At 46.1% G+C, this 22,061-nt stretch overlaps 1 protein-coding gene across 1 annotated transcript in view; it reads right to left on the minus strand.

The window, feature by feature from the left end:
• Nucleotides 1–22,061, minus strand: part of GFPT2 (glutamine-fructose-6-phosphate transaminase 2) — a 43,695-nt gene that overhangs the window by 13,992 nt on the left and 7,642 nt on the right. The window contains exons 2-9 of the mRNA XM_058548216.1: nucleotides 16,686–16,793; nucleotides 15,688–15,786; nucleotides 15,050–15,175; nucleotides 11,607–11,665; nucleotides 10,807–10,941; nucleotides 8,428–8,489; nucleotides 4,950–5,029; nucleotides 4,359–4,476 (exon numbers count right to left, since the gene is read on the minus strand). Of these exons, the coding sequence (XP_058404199.1) occupies nucleotides 4,359–4,476; nucleotides 4,950–5,029; nucleotides 8,428–8,489; nucleotides 10,807–10,941; nucleotides 11,607–11,665; nucleotides 15,050–15,175; nucleotides 15,688–15,786; nucleotides 16,686–16,793 (787 nt within the window). The remainder of the gene's footprint in view (nucleotides 1–4,358; nucleotides 4,477–4,949; nucleotides 5,030–8,427; nucleotides 8,490–10,806; nucleotides 10,942–11,606; nucleotides 11,666–15,049; nucleotides 15,176–15,687; nucleotides 15,787–16,685; nucleotides 16,794–22,061) is intronic.

Below are 22,061 nucleotides of genomic sequence, written 5' to 3' on the forward strand. Positions count from 1 at the left end.
TTGTTTTTAACCTACTACAATACCATTATCATATCTAAAATTAAAAATTATTCCTTCATGTCATCAAATATCTAGTATGTTCAGATTTCCCCAATAATCTCATAGATGTCCTTTTAGAATTGCTTTCTTCACATCAGGATCCAAACAGTGTCACCTTTGGAGAATGTTTGGGAACCAGCATGTTATTCTGAATTGTAAGGAAAAAGAATGAAGCATTTATCTTGCCTTTCCAAATGGTCTGTCTTTGAGAATAACCACATGTTTTATAAAGGCAAGTTTCTCTTTATGGGAGGAATATAGAATAAAGAAGGAATGATAGAATTAAAATAATCAATCTATGAACTAGTTGTTCATATTTCTAATTATTAATAGCTCTAGTCAAGGACCATCAATAGCTGTTGAAACTAAGAGGTGAAAGGCTGAGAGCAGCTTTATAATGGATGGATGAGGCTGGCGACACTTGAATCCCCTGATCAATCTCAACAGCACAAAAAGACAGACAATGAGACATATCTGCCTCCTGATGGAAGGACATACCACCACCTACGAAGTAGTCTTGCCAAAAAAATCAAACCTGAAGGAGATCAAGCTTCTAGACACCTGTAAACTCCAGTTTATAGGAAATACAGTGGGCAGAGGAACATGTCAAATGACACCATGGGGATTCTGTCAGCAAAGTCCAGACAGCGGGAAACTCATCAGGACAAATGACTCAGTTTCTTAACACACACACAGAGCAAGGAAAAAAGGGGGGCTTGAAAGCAAACTACAAAACACGTCCACTAATGAAATGTGCGGTCATGTGTTTATTATTTTTATAATAACTTTCTCTGCATAGAAAGTAATAATGATTTTTCCCTTGAGATGGTAATAGAAAGTTTCTTTTAAAAATAAATTTAAGTTAGAAAAGTTGGTAAATGAAAAAGAAAGGTAATCAACAGCACAGGCGGTACACAGATACAGTGAAAACCATGAAGTGATGCTTGAAGGGCCATGGGAGAAAAAAACCCTCCTTCTACCAAGTGCCACACCCACACGTGTCCCGTGCAGAAAAATGAGCATTTAAAACTCCTGATGCCTCCAAAATATATAAAGAACTCATACATCTCAACAACCAAAAAACTAATAACCCAATTAAACAATGGGCAAAAGATGTGAACAGACATTTCTCCAAAAAAGATATACAGATGGCCAACAGGCACATGAAAAGATATTCAACATCATTAACTATCAGGGAAATGCAAATCAAAACTACAATGAAATATCACCTCACGCCCGTCAGAATGGCTATAATTAACAAGACAGGAAACAACAAGTGTTGGAGAGGATGTGGAGAGGAGGGAACTCTCATATACTGCTGGTGGGAGTGCAAACTGGTGCAGCCACTATGGAAGGCGGTATGGAAATTCCTCAAAAAATTAAGGATAGAACTACCATACAATCCAGCTATTCCACTGCTGGGCATTTATCTAAAGAACATGAAAACACGAATGTGTAAAGATACATGCACCCCTGTGGCGTAAAGATACATGCACCCCTGTGTTCATTGTAGCATTATTCACAATAGCCAAGACTTGGAAGCAACCTAAGTGCTCATCAAGGGACGAATGGATAAAGATGTGGTATATATACACAATGGAATACTACTCAGCCATAAGAAACGATGAAATCCAGCCATTTGTGACAATATGGATGGACATTGAGGGTATTATGCTAAGCGAAATAAGTCAGAGGGAGAAGGTCAAATACCGTATGATCTCACTCATAAAAAGACAACAACAACAACAAACAAACACATAGAGACAGCGATTGGATTGGTGGTTACCAGAGGGGAAGAGGGGAGGGAGGAGAGCAAAATGGATAATTATGCACATGTGTGTGGTGATGGATTGTAATTAGTATTTGGGTGGTGAACATGAGAACATGATGTAATCTATGCAGAAACAGAAGTATAATGATGTACACCTGAAATTTATACAATGTTATAAACCAATGTTACCACAATTTAAAAAAAAAAAAACCTCCTGATGCAAAGTCCGAGAGAAATGATCAAGTTCTATGGCTCTAAGAGAGGTGTCTCCAGATAGATCCTAGAGGAGAAAGATAAAGAAGGATGGAAAGCCACTGCACTGGAAAAAAATACTTTAAACAATATACACTGATTGTTCAAAAAGTGGAAAACAGAATAACAAGAGGAAGAAGATGGCCAGATCCCATCTCCAAGAGAGAAACCCTGCTTATGTTGTGTTGCCCTCCAGACAGTGCTTAATATATTAGTGTTTGTATTCATGTGTGCATGTATATCTGTATGTTTAAATATAATTATTATTTTTTTATTTACACAATGGATGGTAGTATAATCTAGTCATTAAGACTACTGGCCCAGGAGTTAGACAGACCCGAGGTGGAGTCCTCATCTCTGCCTCCTACTAGCCCTGTGCCCTTGGGCAACAAAGACATGGTCCCTCTGAACCCTGTCTTCGCTTCCTCATCTGTGAATCGGGAGATGATCGCTGTGCCTTCCTTCACCAGAGGTTTATTATGGTCATCAAATGGGATCGTCCTGCGAAGCCCTCAGCACAGTGTCCCGCCGTGAGTGCACAGCACAGGCTGCTACTGTTGTCACGAGCGCTCTGCAGGGTGCCTTCCTTTCTGGGAGGGTCACCCAGAATCATCCTTCTTATTTTTCAATATGTACTGGCTTTCTTGTCTATACACTATACATTGTAGAATCACTTTTTTAAGTTCCAAAAACCTAAACAAACAAAAGAATCTTGAGGATTTTAATTATAGCATTGAATTTACAGATTAATTTAAGAAGAGTCAATATCTTTAAAAAATAATTTTTAATTATTAAATTATTTTAAAAAATAATATTAAGTCTTCCTACTTAATGTGAATGTGAAATCTCTCCCTTTATTCAAATTTCTTTTTGTTTCTCATGATAAACTCTTGTAGTCTTCTGCAAACATGTTCTGGACTATTTTTATTAAAATTTATTTTAAGGAATTAAAACATTTTTTTAAGCTGTGGTAAATAGATTACTTTTTCGTTCAACAAAGGTTTGCTGAGAGCCTGCTGTGCCAGTCACATGAGGAGACACCAGAGGGAATGAGGTGGATGTGGTCCCCACCAGTTCAGCTCAGGGGCTACTGCTGGGATGTCGCATTTCCACACCTTTATTCTCTGACCAGCCACTAGTATTAGTTCTAATGGCTTTCAGTTGGAACTTAAATAATCCTATTGCCGACAAATAATTATTTCATCTCCTTTCAGGCATTCGTGCCTTTCTTTTTTTGAGAAATATCTACTGTATTTCATTGAATATAAGGGAATATTGATCTTAAGATCACTATTATTTTATACACTTCTAAGAAACAAAAACTGTAGCAAATTATAATTGCAAGATGCCACTTACAGATGCTAAAATCTATAAAATGACTGTGCATCTTAGAATCATTAAAATCATATTAGTTTCTCATTGAAATGGTGCTGTAGGGAACAGTTTGGGAAATGCCGCCCTTTCCTATCAGTGTGAAGGGCAATGTGGGCTGTGGGCTGTGGGCTGGGACAGGCCTTACAGCCTGGGATCCAGGTTCCTGCTACTCCAGGTGCCCAGGAGACCTCACCTGGTGTCCTCCCTGCTTCACAGCAGGCCCCTACAAGAGCTGGTGGGAAAGAGGCATGACAAAGATATGGATGGAGGAAGTCATGGTGGTGTTTATGGCAGTTTTCTATTTAAACTAGCAGGAAAGTGTTTTGGTCTTTTCTGACTGTGTGTATACATTTTTGTACTAAAATGGTACGAAGCCTACTTAAATTTCAGAATTATTGTTTTGTGTGTTGATGAGAACATGGATTTTGGAATCAATTGGACCAAAACACTAAATCTTGGCTCTTTTACAAATGGTCAGAGTGAGGCAAAGGCAGGCAGGGTGCGGGAAGAACCAAAGGTCTGGAGACACCTGCCCCATCTAAAGGAGGCAGGAGGGAGCACAACCCAGTATGCCCAGATCTGCTGGTTTTCCAGAGAAGCTAGAAATCCAGATTTTTACGTGAAGTTGCCCAATTTTAAAGTGTTGGCAACTAATTCAATTATTCTGTGCAGGCCCAAAACGTTGTGTTGGTCAGTGGACCTGGCCTTTGGCCACCACGGCTGCCGACGACAGCCACACAGGTGCTCACGATACAAGGATTCCTGGAGGAGGGCCACAGAGGGCTGAAATCTGCCATCACCCCCACCCCTCACTGAGCCGTGAGAAAACAGCTCAAATGGGGGTAAGTAAGAAATGGCAGTGTTTAGCTAGTCATTCTTGAGTACATAATCCCAGGAAAGAAAGGAAACCAGGTGTAGCTACCTTGCGTCAGAAGCAAAGAAGAATTCCACTGCTTTATCCCCCACAGCGTGGAGGCAGGCCGAGCTGTCCAGCCTCGTCATCCTTGTTGTACAGATATTCTTCACATTCCCAATATTGCCTGGCAAAGGAAGGAAAGGATTGCAAATCCTGTTAAACTATTTTGTTTGAATAATATGCAGCAAGGAGCCAATTTCCTTTTTGAATATGTGTGGGAGCAATCTGCAATTTTTAGCTTTGGTTGTGTCAGCCAAATCGTGTAAAAGATCCCCAAATAACACAGTACTGCTGCAAGAGCATTTAAATGGCTGCAAGCAAAATAAACCAAATCAGCGCTCAGATCAGGCATGGGTGCTTTATAGGGTGCTTTATATAACGGAGCCGCATGCCTCTTCCCTCGACTTGTGTATCTGTTTGAAAATATCCATAATAAAAAGCTTTTGAAAATATGGAGCCAAGTCTCAGTTGTGTGAAAACCTTTTTGCCCTGGAGCCATGTGCAGGCTGGCCCCAGCAGAGTAAGGGCCTCCTGCCTTCCAGGGGAGCTGCCTGCACCAAAGCAGCACTGCCCTGTTCAAGTCCTCAGGAAACTTACGCGTCCGATACAAGACGGGGATCTGTTCTGTGGAGAGTTTGTATTTGCTCCGCACTCCAATGAGCAGGGGGCTGCCTCTCCTATAGGGACAAAAGGGAATTGAGTTACCCATAGCCTTGACACCCTGGGTGGGGCCGAATGTCCTCTGAACACTGAGGAGGGGTCCCCACATCTAGCCCTTTCCCCGGGGCAAAGTGTCCTGTTGAGGTCCCACAGGATGGCCTCCTGGGCCACAGGAAGATGCTCCCAAGGCTTGGAGCAGGGACCAACAGGCTAGCACAAGAATCCCAGCTCACTTTCATGGCGTCACCCACCTGCCCAGTGAATCCCCACACCTTAGATGACAGAGGCTGAATCACTGGGAGGCCCCAGCAGCAGAGGAGCACTCTGGTCCCCACTTGGCCTCCAGGTGCTGCATATCTCTAAAGCGGGGGACCTTGATGCCCAGGATCTGCCTAGAGGTTCTCTTTGCCCCCTTTCACCTAGCTCAGTTGTTCTCCAGCTTTGGGGGCATTAAAGTGACTGGCTTGGGTCTACCTGACTTTGTGGGCCACTGAAGGCACTTTCAAGGGTGGTTTTGTCTGCCTGAGTGACACCCTGTGGGTGAAGTTTCAAATCTTCAGCCTGCACATGGCAGACTCTATCACAAAGGCAACAGCGATTTTCACAAGGCAAAGCCTTGGGGAATTCCTGCAGCTGATGGGAGTGAGAGCCCCTAACTCAGGTCTCCTCTCCCAGAGCCCCTAGTTCAGCCACCTGTGCCAGGAGGCAATCTTCAGTAAAAAGCGCTTCGTGGTTCACAACTTCTGCAGCTAATGTGTTGACGGTATTATTCCATATGATTTTAGTGGCGTCCTGCCTCTAAAACCTGATTCTTTGCTCATTCTATAAATTACAGCACGCAAATCAAATTCACAATGGGTGTGCAGCTTAACGAGCAGTTCACTTTTGTAACTCACCTAGACCTGTGATTTTAGCCAGAACCCAGACAGTAACATTTCGACAGTTACTAAAGAGTGCGTGCCTTTTCTCCCCTCTATGCTAGCTCACTAATAAGAAGAAAATATTGAGAATGTTCTAATAAGACAATTTAGGAGCGCTGTGTCAAACACATTAATTAGAATACAATGAGGTAATACTTTACCTAAAACAGTTTCTTACCAACTTAGATCAATGAACTAATGACCTACTGGTTAAACCAGCCTGAATCCAGCCCACATATTTCCATTTGGTCTGTTAACCTGACTCCATACAGGCCCTAAATATTTCTTCAACAATAAAAGATCTTGTTTTCCAGTAGTTGACCTGTTTGGACCCCACTTCTGACTTCTCAAAGTAGGGGACAAAGTCTACAGCTTTGAAGAAGGAGCTGTGAACACTCTGACTATTTGGGACAATCTTTGATCATATCTAAAGCAAATCAGAGCATAATCCCGGGGCCCATGGGGAACCAGCTTCAACAGTCTTTATAACAATGACAGTGAGAAAGCACTGTAATATCTAATTTTCTTGGCAAACATCTCCCCCAAATTTATTGTTGTCCATTGAGCCCTGTGGCTTCTCCAGACTTTGTGACATATAATGCTCCCCGACATCCCAAAGATTGTCCTGGAGGTTACAGAACCACCAGTTATAGACAATTTAGAAAAATAAAGCTTTACTGTTTCTTCATATTGCCTTCTTCTGCATTCATTTGAAACAGCAATATCAGATTTTAAAAGGGGTTTCTAAATTTGATAGGGACCAACTGGTATTTTATAATTCTATGATTGGAAGAAATTAAATTCCAAATGGTAAATTGGTTCCTGTCCTAGAAAAAATCAAATCATAATACATTCATATCATTTCCTGCCTAGATACTGTGACAGTCTGCAAGGGACAGCCTTGTCATCTCTGGCTCAGTCTTCCAGGGCCAGAGGTGCATTCTCGATGGCTCCCCAGTGCCTTGAGAAAGAAGCCTGCAGCCCACACGGCACCCTAGGCCCTGCAGAGCTGGCCCTCTGCCCACGTCCCCACTCTCCACCAGCTCTTGATGTTGTAGCGCAGTGTCCATGGGATCTTGTTCATTGCTGTCCCCCATGTCTGGCACAGAGCAGGTGTCAGTAAGCACACACTGAGACTGCAAGAGCTTCAAGTCCCACCAGTGCCCCCACCACCGCCATCCTGGCCTAACTGCAGGTCCCTAAAATGCCACGCTTGCTCTGGCCCCCTTGCCTTTGCTCATGCTGGTCCCTCTGCCTGCCTCCCTCAGGCTGACACCTACTCCAGCTCAGGCCCCCCAGTGCATTACTCCCCAGCCTCCACTGCAGGGCATCACCATCCTCTGCCCTGCTCTGTCCTCCTGCACAACTGTCCAGTCCTTAAGGGTAGGATCAAGTCGGGTGTCACTAGATTCCCAGGGCCCAGCACATAGTAAGTGCTCAACATATATTAGGTAAATGGACTGATGCACAGATGTGTGGATGGATGAGTGGACAGATGGATGGACGGATGGGTGGATAATCCACCCATCTGAATATAAAATAATAGGACAGCACTAATATGGCCACTTTTGTGAATCCACACGGTGCTGGGGGCCACAGGGACTCTAACAGATGGACAGCGGTCCTCTCAGTTGATCCCTGCGACACCCTACACGGAAGTGATGAAGCTGGAGCTCTTGTCCTTAAAGGCCTCTTCTGTACTGGATTCAAATCAACGTTCATCTTATTCCTAGTTTCATGTTAATAATTTTGCATTCTTTTATAAAGACAGTCTCTGAAAGTGACCTGAAACCTGGATTTTGCCCTTGCTATACAATTTTATTTTTAATTTGAATTTGTTGTCAACTTCTAAAAATCTGGGGATTTCAAATAAAAAGCCAACTTTCTAATTTCCCTTTAAAAAAATCAGAAGCTCCGGGGCAGGCCCCGCGGCATAGCGGTTAAGTGTGTGCGCTCCGCTACTGGCGGCCCGGGTTCGGATCCCGGGGGCGCACCGACGCACCGCTTCTCCGGCCATGCTGAGGCCGCGTCCCACATACAGCAACTAGAAGGATGTGCAACTATGACATACAACTATCTACTGGGGCTTTGGGGAGAAAAAGGAGGAGGATTGGCAATAGATGTTAGCTCAGAGCCGGTCTCCCTCAGCAAAAAGAGGAGGATTAGCATGGATGTTAGCTCAGGGCTGATCTTCCTCACACACACACACACACACACACACACACACACAAAGACATTTCAGTATTTAATAAAGCTATTCTTGCCTGACTATCATTAAGGGCTAGTTGACTAAATTTAAAAAAAGAAAAAAAAAAATCAGAAGCTCCCGTCACAGAGATGGTGGGGTACATTCTCTGTGGCTAAGCCACAGCTGTCCCTTAGATAGAGTGAGTATCTTCCAGTTTGCCAGAGGCCCTACCCCTCCCTTGTGCCTCAAGCAAAGTGATTTTATTTTATTTATGTGTTATTGGAAATGTCAATGCGTTTTGCCTCACCTTGTGGCAACAGCTTCTCCGGGGTAGTGAATGCTCTTAAAGACCAACGCGAATGCGCCTTCCTGAAAATACAGGAGAGAAGAGTGAGGAACAACTTGTGCTGGTTGAGCCAGCCACTGCCCCAGACAGTTCTCCCCTGGCCCTCTTCACTGAGGGCAGTCCTGGGGTCACTCCAGAGGGCACTGAAGGTAGGACAACTGGGCAGGGTGATGTCAGGAGGGGGAGTGAGAGAGACTGTACCACACTGAAGGACCGAAGACCAGAACTTGTGGATTTCATTGTGAGCAACATGAACCACCCGTGCCCAGGCCCACAAGGGATGAGTCCCAGCTCTGTGATGAACTGGGTGGACTGGCGCAGTCAGAACCTCAGGAAATGAGAACTGGGGCTGGGGTCCGGTGCTGGGCCTTAGGGACAGTACCGACTCCGGGAGCAACTGGGAGGATTAGAGAGGCTAATCTATGATGTGGGCTCAGCTCAACACACGTTAGAGCCCGCGTTCAAATCCTGGCTCCACCTTGTAACTGGGCAATCACTACAGCCTTCTTTGTGCCTCGTGGTGAAAGGAAACAAGAACAGTCCCACCTTGCATGGCTTCTGTGAACTACTGCATTTTAAGTGCTCAGAACAGTGCCTGCCACATGGAGAACACCACAGAAGCATGAGCTGTCATTATTGTTATTGTCACTATTTCTATGGTGATGACTGTCATTTGCCCTCTGTGCCTCAGCTTGCTGGTTTGTGCAAACCAGAAATAGAATCTAGTTCTCCAAACTCAAGACTCTGAATGCTCTTTCTATTTCAAATCTTGGTGCAAAACTCTCTCCTATGTTCTGACCATTCTGTGCTAGTTTACCATGTCCCTAGTAGACTTTGGGTACATACAACCAGCTATAAATCTAGATTTCTATGCGAAATCTCTCAAGGTTTGGAACCCTGGGCAGACCCAAGGTCCCCTGCAGCCAGCATGTGACAGCCAGTTTGCCAGCTCAGTCACATTGCCAGAGAAACCCAGAGGCAGCATCCCTAGGCCACTAAGGGCCTTTCAAACCCCCCAAATGAAGAGGCTTCAGGCAGACCCTGAGGAGCCTGACATTCCCGTGCCGGTTTTGTCAACAATGAAGTAGAACTGAATAGAAAAACACCTCCCTTTCTCAGCCAAAATGAGCCCTGTGTTGCTTCAGGTAAGAGAAGTCACTGAAGTTTAAAAGTGCCATCACTGGGGAGGTATTTCTGAAATTTAAAGTTACAAATGGAAAAGAGGAAATACCATGTTGCAAAACCAGATTCGTTTACTGTGCACTACGCAGTACATTATACTGTACATTACTCTTATTTATAAATGTCTTCTAAATTAGGACCCCCAAAAACGGAAGTCACAGAGCAAAGGGTTTCAACAGTAGACATACTTTTTGAAAAAGACTCTGAAAACACCGAAGGGTGACATATATTAAATCACAGTGTTGTACCCACAGCAGCCTCTGACCCCAGACATTCCAGATTCTCACCCTGAACACTGTCTCCGGGCGGCTGCTGTCTCTGAGGAGCTACTGATGGCCCTGATGCCCGGGAGGATGGGCTCTGGGAGGTCTGGAGCCCTCTCCTCGGCCCCCCACCGCGCCACATGGGGCCTGGCTCTGCCCCACCTCCTCCTCCAGGGAGAGGCCTCTCTTGGACAATCCCCCCAGCTTGTGCCCCTTCGAGGTGACTTTGTTCTGTGGGTCCAGTCCTCTAGGACATCACCAATTTCTCTTTCCCTCCCAGATCATTCCCTTCAGCACACAGACGTGATCTGATATCTCCTATCACAGAAACACAATCCTCCCTCAGAACTGCAACCCTCTCCCATCTCTGGGCCATTTCCTTGCGCCCTTCCTCTGCAATCAAACTTCTCAAGAGTCTGCACCTGCTGTCTTTACTGCCTCTTCCTCCAACTCCACTCAGTAAAAACGTGTGAGCATTTCGCCCCCGTGACGAATAACTGCTTTACTGAAACAGGAGGATGGACTACACTTCTAAGTCTCCAACATCAGCTAAATTCATCTCAGGTATGGAACTAACAGCACACACAACTCAGCTGACAAGACGACAACGTAAGCCACCGTGACTAAGGTCCCGTAAGCAACGTGCCATCGTAAGAAGCCGCAGATCAGAAGGCCGGTCACAATTTCAGAGGTGTTAAAATGAAGCAAGGCACTTTCTATTTGACCAAAACCTCAGAACTTCTCCCAATTCCACAAGGACATAACACTTTAAGGCTAGACGCTGTAGACAAGCCATCTTTAATCCTCAGGTACTTTGCGCAAATTTGGCTAATAAATGCTTATGAAAAATGAGGGAATGAAGGGATGATTTAGACACGTGGGACTTGTAACTCACCAACTGCTGAATGACTCTCTCGACCAGTGTTGAAAATGTAATGTCCTCAGTTTCTCTGTTGTCGAACACATATTTAATCAGCTTGGCGATGGTCTCTGTATCTGTTTCTGACTCAAACTCGTAGCCTTTGCTTTCCTGAAATATTTGGTTGGACACCAAGTGTCAGATAACTGTCATTGTGCAATGCCGGCCTGGCCAGCTCCCTCTCCTCCCTTATGATTTGCCCTCGCAAAGACTTAAGGCTCGAACAAGGAAAACGGGGCGGGGATGAGAAATGTTTGCCAGAATCACACAGCCCAACATGGCTGAGTCATTCCAGTATTCCCTGAGATCATCCTGCCTCAGAAGCTTGTCCTTGCCATTAATCTGGACATTGCATAATAACAGCAGTCAGAATGATCAAATATGTTGAGTCAAATCCACCCACATCCCAACCAACACTGCAACCTTTTCATACTTTACACACTTGCCGTCTGCCTTCCCACTCCACATTCCATTTGGGGTATGAGGCGATATGTTATTAGCACAGATATTTTAATAAAAGGAAGTTCATGTTCTTTTGATCTGTGAATCTGCAGTGGCCCTTGAGGTAACTGCAAATGCCCTGCCATCTCCTCCAGCAAGATCTGGGGAGGGGCTGAGCGGGGGAGGAGGTATGTCCCACGTGGTGATGTGGCCAAGAGTGGGTCTCACTCAGCATCTGCCTTTGTTTCCGGAGGGAGATGAGGTGGTTGGAAATTTTCTGGGGAAGACCAAGAAAATACCACTCGACTTACATGTTACCAGAGGAAGTGTCTTACCAGAAATTTCCTCAGGTCTTTGTAATTTGTGATGATCCCATTATGGATGACAACAAATTCTGGAAGAAAAGTTTAGTCAAGAGAGAAATGCTATGAAGAAGTGAAGCTCAAGTTAGATGTGAAGGAAAACAAATCAATAGCTTGAAACTCTGCAAACTCTGCTCCTACAGGGACTTCTGTTAAGCAAACTTCATTTACAGTAATTAGAACGGACGTCTGCTATGACTACAATTTAAACCCAAGGAAATACACATTTCTCTTTTGATAAAGAGCATCTACCAACCTGACCACCACAGAGCTCTGACCCGTGGTCTGCAATATCATCAAATAGGCTTCAAACGGGGAATGATTAACTCCTGGTTACCCAGAAACGGTTCCAGGCATTACCAACAGGCTTCAAGCTCAAAGAAGTCATAGGCTAGCAGTCCACACACATGCTTTGTTTGACCTACACTGTATTGTAAAATGATCTGGGTTTAAAATTTTCTTTTCACTTAAAAATCCTGGGAGGCCGGCCCAATGGCATACTGGTTAAGCTTGCGCGCTCTGCTTCGGCGACCTGGGAGGCCTGGGGTTAGCAGGTCTGGATCCCAGGCATGGACCTACATACCGCTCATTGAGCCATGCTGTGGCGGCATCCTACATACAAAATAGAGGGAGACTGGCAGCAGATGTTAGCTCAGGGCCAATCTTCCTCACCAAAAAAAATAAAAAAAAATAAAAAAAATAATAAAATCCTGGTTTTCTTAGGGGGAAAACCCCAGAAGTGCTGGCATCTCCAGGCTCACCCACATTGGCCAGGGGCACTTCTCTTTGCAGGTCTGCCTGCTGCTGCTTCTCCCACCCCCTCTCCCCTGCACTTCCACACCCCATGCACTTCCGCGAACCTTTGGATCTCTGATGCAAGCTCTTCTTCAGTACAGGACAGATTTCTCCTCTTCTAAAACCTTTTCCTTTATTCCTTTTCTTTATTTTTACCATAATTTCCTGTCTCTCTCTTTTACAACCTATTGTTTACTTTCGTGAGGTCACACAAACACTCAGAGGGTTGAGTAAGAAAAGCCGTTTTCAGCAGGCGTGCGAGCCACAGCTGGACTCCACTGCACCTCTACAAATCTGTTACTGTTTCATTTGTTCGGCTCTCTTCTTGGGGACACCAGTTATCCACCTGTTGGATCTCTATTAATTGCCTCTATATCCATCCCCTTCTCCATTTTTTTCCTTATCTACAGTGACATTATTTCTTTACATTATTTTCTGAAGCTTGTCACATTTTCTTTCATCTCAGTCTATTGTCTTAACTTCTAATTATTAATTTGCTTCCTAGAATCCACATTTTCTTTGCAAAAACTTCTTTGTATAATTTTCTTGTGCAGTGTAGTTGCTGGGTATAAGTCTTCCTTAAAAGTATGCTCTTCAGCATTCACTGATGAATTGCTAAAGAAATTTTACGAATATTTTATTTCCCACGTTGTTTTCTTTTCAATTACTCATCTTGAGTCAGGGCGGGCATTTCCAAGTTTGGGTGTGGGAGGATCTCCTTGGAGCCTCCCTGCTTCAGGGACACAGAACCATCATCTGCACTGACGTGGGGGTTCACCTTACAGCCCGGGTGGGCAGGAGGCTGTGGCTGGGGTGGTGCTACCTCAGGGCACATGGTCTAGGAGCAGTGTCTCCAGCTGATGCTGCTGCTCCAGGGACCGGCCTCTGCGGTGGCCTCGGGTTTGGCTGGATGTACTTCTGGGTCCTCACCACTATAGGGTCTGCTGTTCCCTCCTGGGTGTAGGGTGCCTACCCGAGTAGTGGGACACCTTATGGTTCAGGGAATGGACCAGATCCAAGGAACAGTCTGTAGCCAAAAACCTGACTACCCGAGAGCCTGACCACGTGGACACACATGTAGCCCGGCCTCTGTGATACCGCCAGCTGCTCTACTGAGCAGGGCGCATGGGGCTCTCCTTTCATTCCCCAGAGGAAGCCTTCCCTTCCAATCCGGGCAGATGATGCACCTTGCAGAGTGCTTTGGAGGATGATGCAGCACCTGGGCTCTGCTCTCTGGGGTGGCTGTCCCTCCACCCAGGGCTGCACACTGCCTCGGGGAACCACTGTCCATAGGGGCAAAGGACGCTGTGCAGGGAGGTGCTGCTCTGCTGTGGCCTGACTTCCAGGAGGATTAAGTGTGGTGAGGCTGGTCCAGCATTTAGCTAAGTGCCTGCTGAGAAGCACCCACTACTACTCTGAGGACTCTGATCCCTGCTATAATGTGGGGCTTGGCAAGAACTTGCACTATGCCATGGGGTGTCTTGGGTGGGCATCCCAGATGACTCCAGAGATCATTCTCTCCACCAGACACCCTCCCCATGGTGCCCAGGTGTGGGTCATTGGGGGCTTCTGACAGGACCAGGCCCAACCCAGAGTGGGGACCCACTGGAAGGCCCAGATGATGTCTTAGACTCTTGCCTGCCCTTGGAGCCCTGGGATGAGTCAGGAGTTGTGCCCTCTCTCCATCTCACATACTCACCGTATCCAACTGCAGGAGACCTTAATGCCCCTGGGGGCTGACCACAAGCCCCTGAGAGCTGCCATTGGGAGCCCCAGGCCTACCAGTGGTTCTCCCACGAAAGGGCGTAGGGGTGTCATTTAAGAGAACCAGGGCATGGAGAACTGTCCTGGGGGCCCAGGCAGTCAGGTGGGCCCATGAGCTGGAGCTGGCACAAGGGAGAAATTGGGAGAACTGGTGGGCCCCCAGCCCACTAAAGAGTGCCTGGTGCCCCCGTGACTGCCCTGAGCAGTGGCTGGGTCTCCGCTCCATGACCTTGGCCTGCTGCATGAGAGCCCACTTACCGTACCTTCCTGAGAGCCCACTTACCGTACCTTCCTGTCTGTCAAGGGATGCCAGAAGTCTGGACTTCTATGTACAACCATTCTCATTTTTTACAAATGCAAAGCAAGCTGAGTCGAGGGCTCTGCTGCTGGGAGGAGCTCTTGGGCCACCAGCTGCAGCCTCTGCTTCTCCAAATCTCAAGCCCTTGGCTGCTGAGGCCTCCCTGCAGGGGCCCAGGCTGGAGCAGGTGCCACAGATGCTAAACGAGATCAGCACTGCCACCTACCCTGGCTCAGGACCACTCTCTTCAGGGGCAGGGACACTTGGGTCCCTTGTTGAGGAACAGGGCCCAGGTCTTCAACCCCTCATACCACCAAGTCCCTTTCAGCCTGGGTCCCAAGGGCCAGCAGCACTCACAGGAGTTGCCATCATTTTTCTGCAGACGCCTAAGGGGTTGGCACCACCCAGGGGCCAGGCTGAGGCCCAGTGCCACCAGTTTGGATCTTCAGGGAAGACAGGGCCAGCTGAGAAGCCAGTTGGCAGTGGGCGTGGATCCACCTGGCACAGGTCAGGGCCAGGCACAACTGTCCGCACCAGGGAACAAGGCCGCACTACATACCATTGCCTTTGTCTGAGCGCTGTGGATGGCTGTTGACAGCATTGGGGACCCCATGGGTGGCCCAGCGCGTGTGGGCAATGCCAAAGTGGGTCTCAAACTCCACCTTTAAGTCCATGCTGTCTTGTTCTAGATGAAAGAGAAATCAGTTTGCCTCACTTTAAATAAGCATTGACAGGGTACAGTAATGGTGAGGTGGCATCATTACAGGGAGACATATCAGCTACGCCCAAGGCACACCCCACCATCGCCCACCAAGGCCCCACCCCCGGATGTCTGTCTGACCTGCTGCTGTGTACTTAGTACTTATCAGTCACCTAATTCACTTCACTGAAATAAACTTACTTTAAAAAGAAAATTCTAGAACACTACTATAAATGGAAAAGCAGGATCATTTACCAGAAAAATTAAAATAAATACATAAGTACTAATTGTTAAGAAAAAGATTCTCCACGTACTACCACCTAAAATAAACCATCCCACATTCTGGGAAACACAGTTTTACAACATGGGCTTAACCCTCCTTCTATTTATCCGTGCTCAGATAAGTTAACATTTTTAGTCTTGAATGCTGTTAGAATAAAAGATTTCAAAGTGACCAGGCTGAATTTATTGCCTTACTCAGTGTGTTTTCCACTTACTGTAAAGTTCTTCATCGAGAGCCTTGACATTTCCTCTTTTCTTGACAAGCTGGATATGTCTTTCTTTGACTTCATTATTATTTCCATCAATGGCCACACCTGTAGTGGGATCATGATTTTTTTTGTATTGGAATTTAAGTTTTGTACGCACACTTCGTTACAGGGCACCACCCAGGGCGAGGGCTCACAGAGCTGTCATTTTATTAGTTCTTGCTTCCCAGGCTTGCTGCCCAGAAAAGAACTAAACAGTGTTCAGGATATCAGTTTGGGAAGACGAGGCTGTAACTGTGGCAACGCTTAACAGCAGGCAGGGAGTGTGCGCCTGGAACTCGGGCTGTGGCTGCCTCCCTGGCTTCTAACCAGTGTGAGCCCTCGGGAGCCTGTGGGAGACGCACCCCAACACCCGCCACTGAAGGCAGTGGGCTCACTTGAGGGCATTTGTCTTGCTACTTGCTATGCACTTTGCATTCTTTAGTGGGTATCTGCATTGCATTCATGTTCCTGCAACCTTTCATCAGACTTGCTTTCTGTTAAGAATTGATAGGGCTCTCAATGATCTGGCTCTCCCTTCCTCCTAAGGCTGCTTAATTAAAAATGGGAAACAGACTAAACATCCACCTATTAGAGGATGGAGGAGTAAACTCTGAGACAGTCATCCAGTGGAGGACTGTGCAGCCACTTATATAGATCGTTAGGAAGAGTTTAGGATAATAGAAAATGCTACAATAAGTGAAAAAAGAATATAAAATTACAGAATTACATAATGGCAATTAGTTATAAACACAAAAAAACTATGCATGACATTTCCACCTGTCCACTCCCCAGCCCACCCTCACACACGCACGGCAATGACCGGGAGAGGGACACAAAGATATTGATGGGGGCACTTTTGATGGAGGTTTTTTTACCCATGTTTCTTCTTTCTACTTTTCTAGAGTTTTCAAACTTCTTTAAAGAAGAAGCGTTATGTTTATGCTGCAGTGGCCTGCAGGGCCTACCTGCCGAGTCATAGCCTCTATACTCAAGTCGCTGCAGGCCCCTGATGAGGGTTTCAAAAATCTCCTTCCTCGTCCGGGGGACTCTGTAGTTCATGTAGGCAAAGATTCCTGTGACAAGAGGGAAAAACCGCACGTTTATAAAACACTTGGTTCGTGTTTAAAAGAAAAACTTTGCCATTCCTGCACTGCAGAAGGGCTCCAGGCTGCCTGCAGAGGAAGATGTGGCCTTCCCAACATAACCGAAGAAAAGCCGTGTGCCCTTCCTGCTTCTGGAAGGGCATCATATGCAGCCCTTCCTCTGTGATGAAAGACTCTTGAGGCACGTGGAGAACACACGCACACACCATGGCCTTGCAGCTCCACTGTGGGGAATTCTCCATGGGCCTCCTGCCGGAGACGGCTTTCACTGGGGCAGCATTCATAACAACAAAGATCAGCAAAACAGCCCAGCCACCCAGGGAAGTGTGGACGTCCCCACCTTCGTGAATTCCCCGATTTGCACAGAACACGCCTGGGAAGAGTCATAGGGAGGTCACAGCAGCCTCTTGAGGCAGGTGGGAACAGGGCTGGGGCCTCTGCTCCACTCTCTACCGGCCCTGCTACTTGGAGCTTTAGCATCAATAAACACTACTTTTACAACAGCAGGAGTAAAACTGTTTCTTGGCCCCTAGAGAAAGCTTATCTTCAAGCAAGGCACACAAGCCAAGGAGATTTTGCTTGGCTTTATTTTCTGTATGTGTATTTCAAAATAATATTTTCCCAAATAGGAAGTACCAGGTGTCATGTTGGTTCTTTCCAAACTCTTTCACTCCCCCTCTTGGGACTACGGACCCTGGATCCGTCTCTAACCTGCCCTATGAGTGCCCCATCCTGGCATCCTTCTGTCCTTTCGTCCTCCCTGCCCTGCAGCCTGTCCCGGCCCCAGCAGAAGTGCTCCCCGGCTCTGGTCCCCCCCGTGCTCTTGCATCTGGGACATCTACATCTCCTGACACAGACACAGGCGGGCATTCTATCTTTATATTTCTCACTGTCTCGGCACACGGCCCTTGTTCAATAAATGTATGTGGAATAGAATGACCAGGAATCTGTATTAATCAGGGAAGCAATGGCCTGGATAGTGAAAAAGCTATGGGGCTTCAGGTAATTCACAGTAACTCATCTTATTGAGACCTCAGAGTGTGCCAGGCACTGGGCCAACCGTTCCCACACAGGTGTCAATCAAAGCTTGCAGCACCTTAGAGGTTGGACCTGCCATTACCCTCCCCTTACCTTCTGGAAAAGAAGCCTCAGGAGGCTGTGACTGGGACAGAGTCAGGAGTGGAGCCAAGGAGACCTGACTTCAGGACTTAAATGCTCCAAACCAGTGGGCAGTGCTGCCTTGGGGAGGAATAGGGTTAAAAGAAGGTTGGGGCTGGCCCTGTGGCTTAATGGTTAAGTTTGGCACACTCTGCTTCGGCAGCCCAGGGTTGGATCCCGGGCTCATACCTACACCACTCGTCAGCCATGCTGTGGCAGTGATCCACATACAAAATAGAGGAAGATTGGCACAGATGTTAGCTCAGAGACAATCTTCCTCAAGAAAAAAAAAAAAGGAGGAAGATTGGCAACAGATGTTAGCTCAGGGCAAAAAAAAAAAATTATATATATATATATATATATATATATATATATGGTTTATTTTCCCAACTACATTTGGCTGGGATGACAGAAAGGTCTGACCAAGATTGAAAATTTGCCAGATATCTGCACCCCCATGTTCACTGCAGCACTATTCACAATAGCCAAGACATGGAAACAACCTAAGTGCCCATCGACGAATGAATGGATAAAGAAATTGTGACATGTGTGTGTGTGTGTATATATATATGATATATAGAGATCTAGATATCTATATCTATCTATCTATAAAGGAATATCATTCAGTCATAAAAGAGGCCTGCCATTTGTTACGATATGGATGGGCCTTGAGGGCATTATGCTAAGTCAGACAGAGAAATAAGTCAGACAGAGAAAGACAAATACTGTATGATCTCACTTATATGTGGAATCTAAAAAAAACCAAACTCATAGATACAGAGATCAGACTGGTGGTTGCCAGAGGTGGGGGGTAGGAGGTGGGGAAATTAGGTAAAGTTGGCCAAAGGTACAAATTTCCTGTTATAAGATAAATAAGTTCTGAGGATCTAATGTACAGCATAGTGACTATAGTTAACAATGCTCTATCATATATCTCAAAGTTGCTAAGAGAGTAGATCTTAGAAGTTCTCATCAGAAGGAAAAAAAATTTTAACTATGTGAGGTGATGAATGTTACCTAATCTTATTGTGGTGATGATTTTGCAACATATACATATACCAAATCATTATGTTGCACATCTTAAACTTACACAATGTTATATGTCAATTATATCTCAATAAAACTGGGAAAAAAATTTGCCAGAGATAAACCTCAGAGAGGACACCTGCCTGCAGGTAACAGAGCTGACCACGACTATATGCAACACCACCTGTAATATCTCTGGTCATTAAGTAGGTTAGATTCAAGTCAATATGGTATATCTGAATGAATGATTAAATATCCATTAAATGAATTTTATATTCCTAAGCAGTAAGAAGGGTCACATCATGTGAAGATTTAACTTGCTAAAATTCACCTGGACACAGTCAGTCAAAAAATAGCCGACAGATGTAACCAGTGCTGAAAATGATATTTTGCATTCTTAGTTACTGTACATTACTGTACACAGGATACATTTGCACACAAGTATTAAGGTGCAAGGTTTATGTATAAAAACATGCACACTGTGCTTTCTGAGCAGTTACAGACGTTTTCTTTTAAAAATGGCTAAGGGTAATTTTGGCAGTCAGCTATTTTTGTCTTCCTGGTGGACTCTAGGTCAGGCAAGAGGCGCTAAATGGAAGGGCTGTGTGTGCAGCTCAGGCATGGCCCCAGAGAAGGTCCCCCCCCCACCTCCCCCCGCCCTGCGGCAGGGTGGCAGAGCATCTGTGTGCCAGGGGCTCATCTTCACCCCACACTTCAAACTAAACACAGCTGGGCAGGGGATGTGCTTTTGTGACTTTACTTATTAAAAAACCCTATAGTTACCTTTTAATGTAAATATTAAAAAAATTTTAACAGCTTTATTAGGACGTAAGTCACATACTATAATATTTTCCCATTTAAAGAGTGCAATTCAATGATTTTTAGTATATTCATAGAGTTGTGCAACAATCACCACAATATGTTTAGGTGAAGTTTTTCAAAACATTAATTTTTCTGCAAAAAATCAGAAAGTTCCCTGGAGGGACACGGCCAAATTCCAGTAACTATAAAGACCACATCGCTCTGGGATATGGTTAGGTGAAGGAGGGAGCAACTCACAGATCATTTTTGGAGTCTCTTGAACTACCAAACTTTCCTGGCATCCTGGGAATCATTCTAGAATTACACCTGCATCTCACGAAGGGGAGCTGACAGGCATATTGCAGATGACACAAAGGCCATACACCAACTCTGGAAAGGCTTTAAATCCGAAAGGTTTTTAGGAGAGCGCGTGTGCTCTATGACTCTGCTCTCCAATCCTCCCGGCAATGCCCCTTCCTCCGGGCAGCTTCACTTCTGAACTCATGGCAGGCACGTATGCGTCTCTGACTTGCAGATCCAGAACAGCCTCCTTGGTTGGAGGGGTGCGGGGGCTGCCGCCAGAGCCCCTGGCAGGCTGGGGCCGTTAAAGGGTCCTTGTCCTCAGGACAACCAGCTGTGTCCACACCCAGCAGGGAGGCTTGGCGGCCACTCAGGTACAGTCCAGGAGATTACTGTGGTGAAAGGGGCTGCCAAGGAGTGGTTTTCAAGGTGTTTTCACAAGAAGGCATAAGTCTAATTTTCAACAAAAAATCTCTTGCATGCCGGCATCTATTCAGTAAGTTCTTTCATGAACTAAGCACCACCTCTCTCCTCTCGCAGCTCCCCCTCTTGGCTGGATTTTCCCTGCACGCTACTGAGATGAAGTGACTAAAATAGCATTCACACCATGCTCCTCCTATTTTTAAAGAAATAATTAAATAGAATTTCTCCTGCTATTCCCATCAGAATTCCCTCCTGGAATCCCTTCCATCCATAATGAAAGCTAAGAATCCATTTTTTACCTATGAGATCAGCAAAGATCAAACAGTTTGACAATAAGTGAGAGTTTAAATGTGTGCACTCTCTTTGGAAGGCAATTTGGCAATCTATCAAAATTAAAATGTACACATCTGTTGACTAGAGCTGTTACACTTCTAGGAATGTATCCAACAGACATCTCCACAGAGAGGCATGTGTGCGTATCTGAGGAGAGTGCTCAGTGCTGTGTGTGGCAGCTGAAGTCTGGAGACAGACTGACACCTGGCAAGGACCAGGTAAGTGACGGTGCAGCCACACGGTGGGGCCACCGTGGGGCCACGGGCAGGCACCCTACACAGAGAACAGGTGAAGCTGTGCGTTCTCTTGGAAAACAAGCGACATCTCCAAGATGCGTCAAGGGGACAAAGCGGCTTGCAGAACATGAGTAAATGATGCAGGGTGGGCTGGGGAGACGCACACAGTATTTCTGGGAGGGCACCCAAGACCCGGGGGCAGTGGTTGCCTCTAAGGATGGTGCTGGATGCAGGGCAGACACTCCCTTCCACTGCACATGTGCTCTCTGTATGCTCAGGATATTTCACTGTGTGCCCAAACACACTGTTCCACCACATGCCACTATGTGAACTAGAGAACAGTGGGAACGGGATCGTCATCCGGCCCAATCTGACTTTATTGACTTCACTGTGGCTGCCCAGCTCACTGGGAGGAATGACGGCCATAACCAGGGGGAAAGCACAGTCAGAGCACACGGTCCAAAGCGCAAAGGACAGGTTCGGGCCCCTGCTGGAGGGCCTCCTTGCTTGCCTGCTCACTTCTCTGTGACAGCAGGAAGCAGAGGGTGGCGGCTGGTGTACATGGCCTCCACCAAACACTGATTTCAAATCCCAGCGCGCCCCTTGCTTCCTGTGCGGCCTGCAGCAAGTCCCTGAACCACCCGTGGAGTGGAGTGATGGCAGCACCTCCTTCCCAAGCTTATTGCTAGAATTCACAGAGTCTTTGTAAAGCACGCAGAACACTGCCTGCTGCCTAGTAAGTGTCCGTGAAAATGAAGTGCGCAAGGAGCTCTCTACTCCTGTGGAGCATGCGGTGCAAATGCAGGTATGCATGGGGCACACAGGAAGCCCTTGAGAAATCATCATCAAATAAAATCAAGGGGAAAACAGTACCATTCTATTGGTATTTCTTCTTGGCTTTCCACTTGGGGAAATGATGGTTAAACCAAATGAGTGATTTGGCTGCAGCTTGATTAAGATT

The sequence above is a fragment of the Diceros bicornis genome, chromosome 1 (genome assembly GCF_020826845.1).
Source record: "Diceros bicornis minor isolate mBicDic1 chromosome 1, mDicBic1.mat.cur, whole genome shotgun sequence".
NCBI classification, from domain to species: Eukaryota; Metazoa; Chordata; class Mammalia; order Perissodactyla; family Rhinocerotidae; genus Diceros; species Diceros bicornis.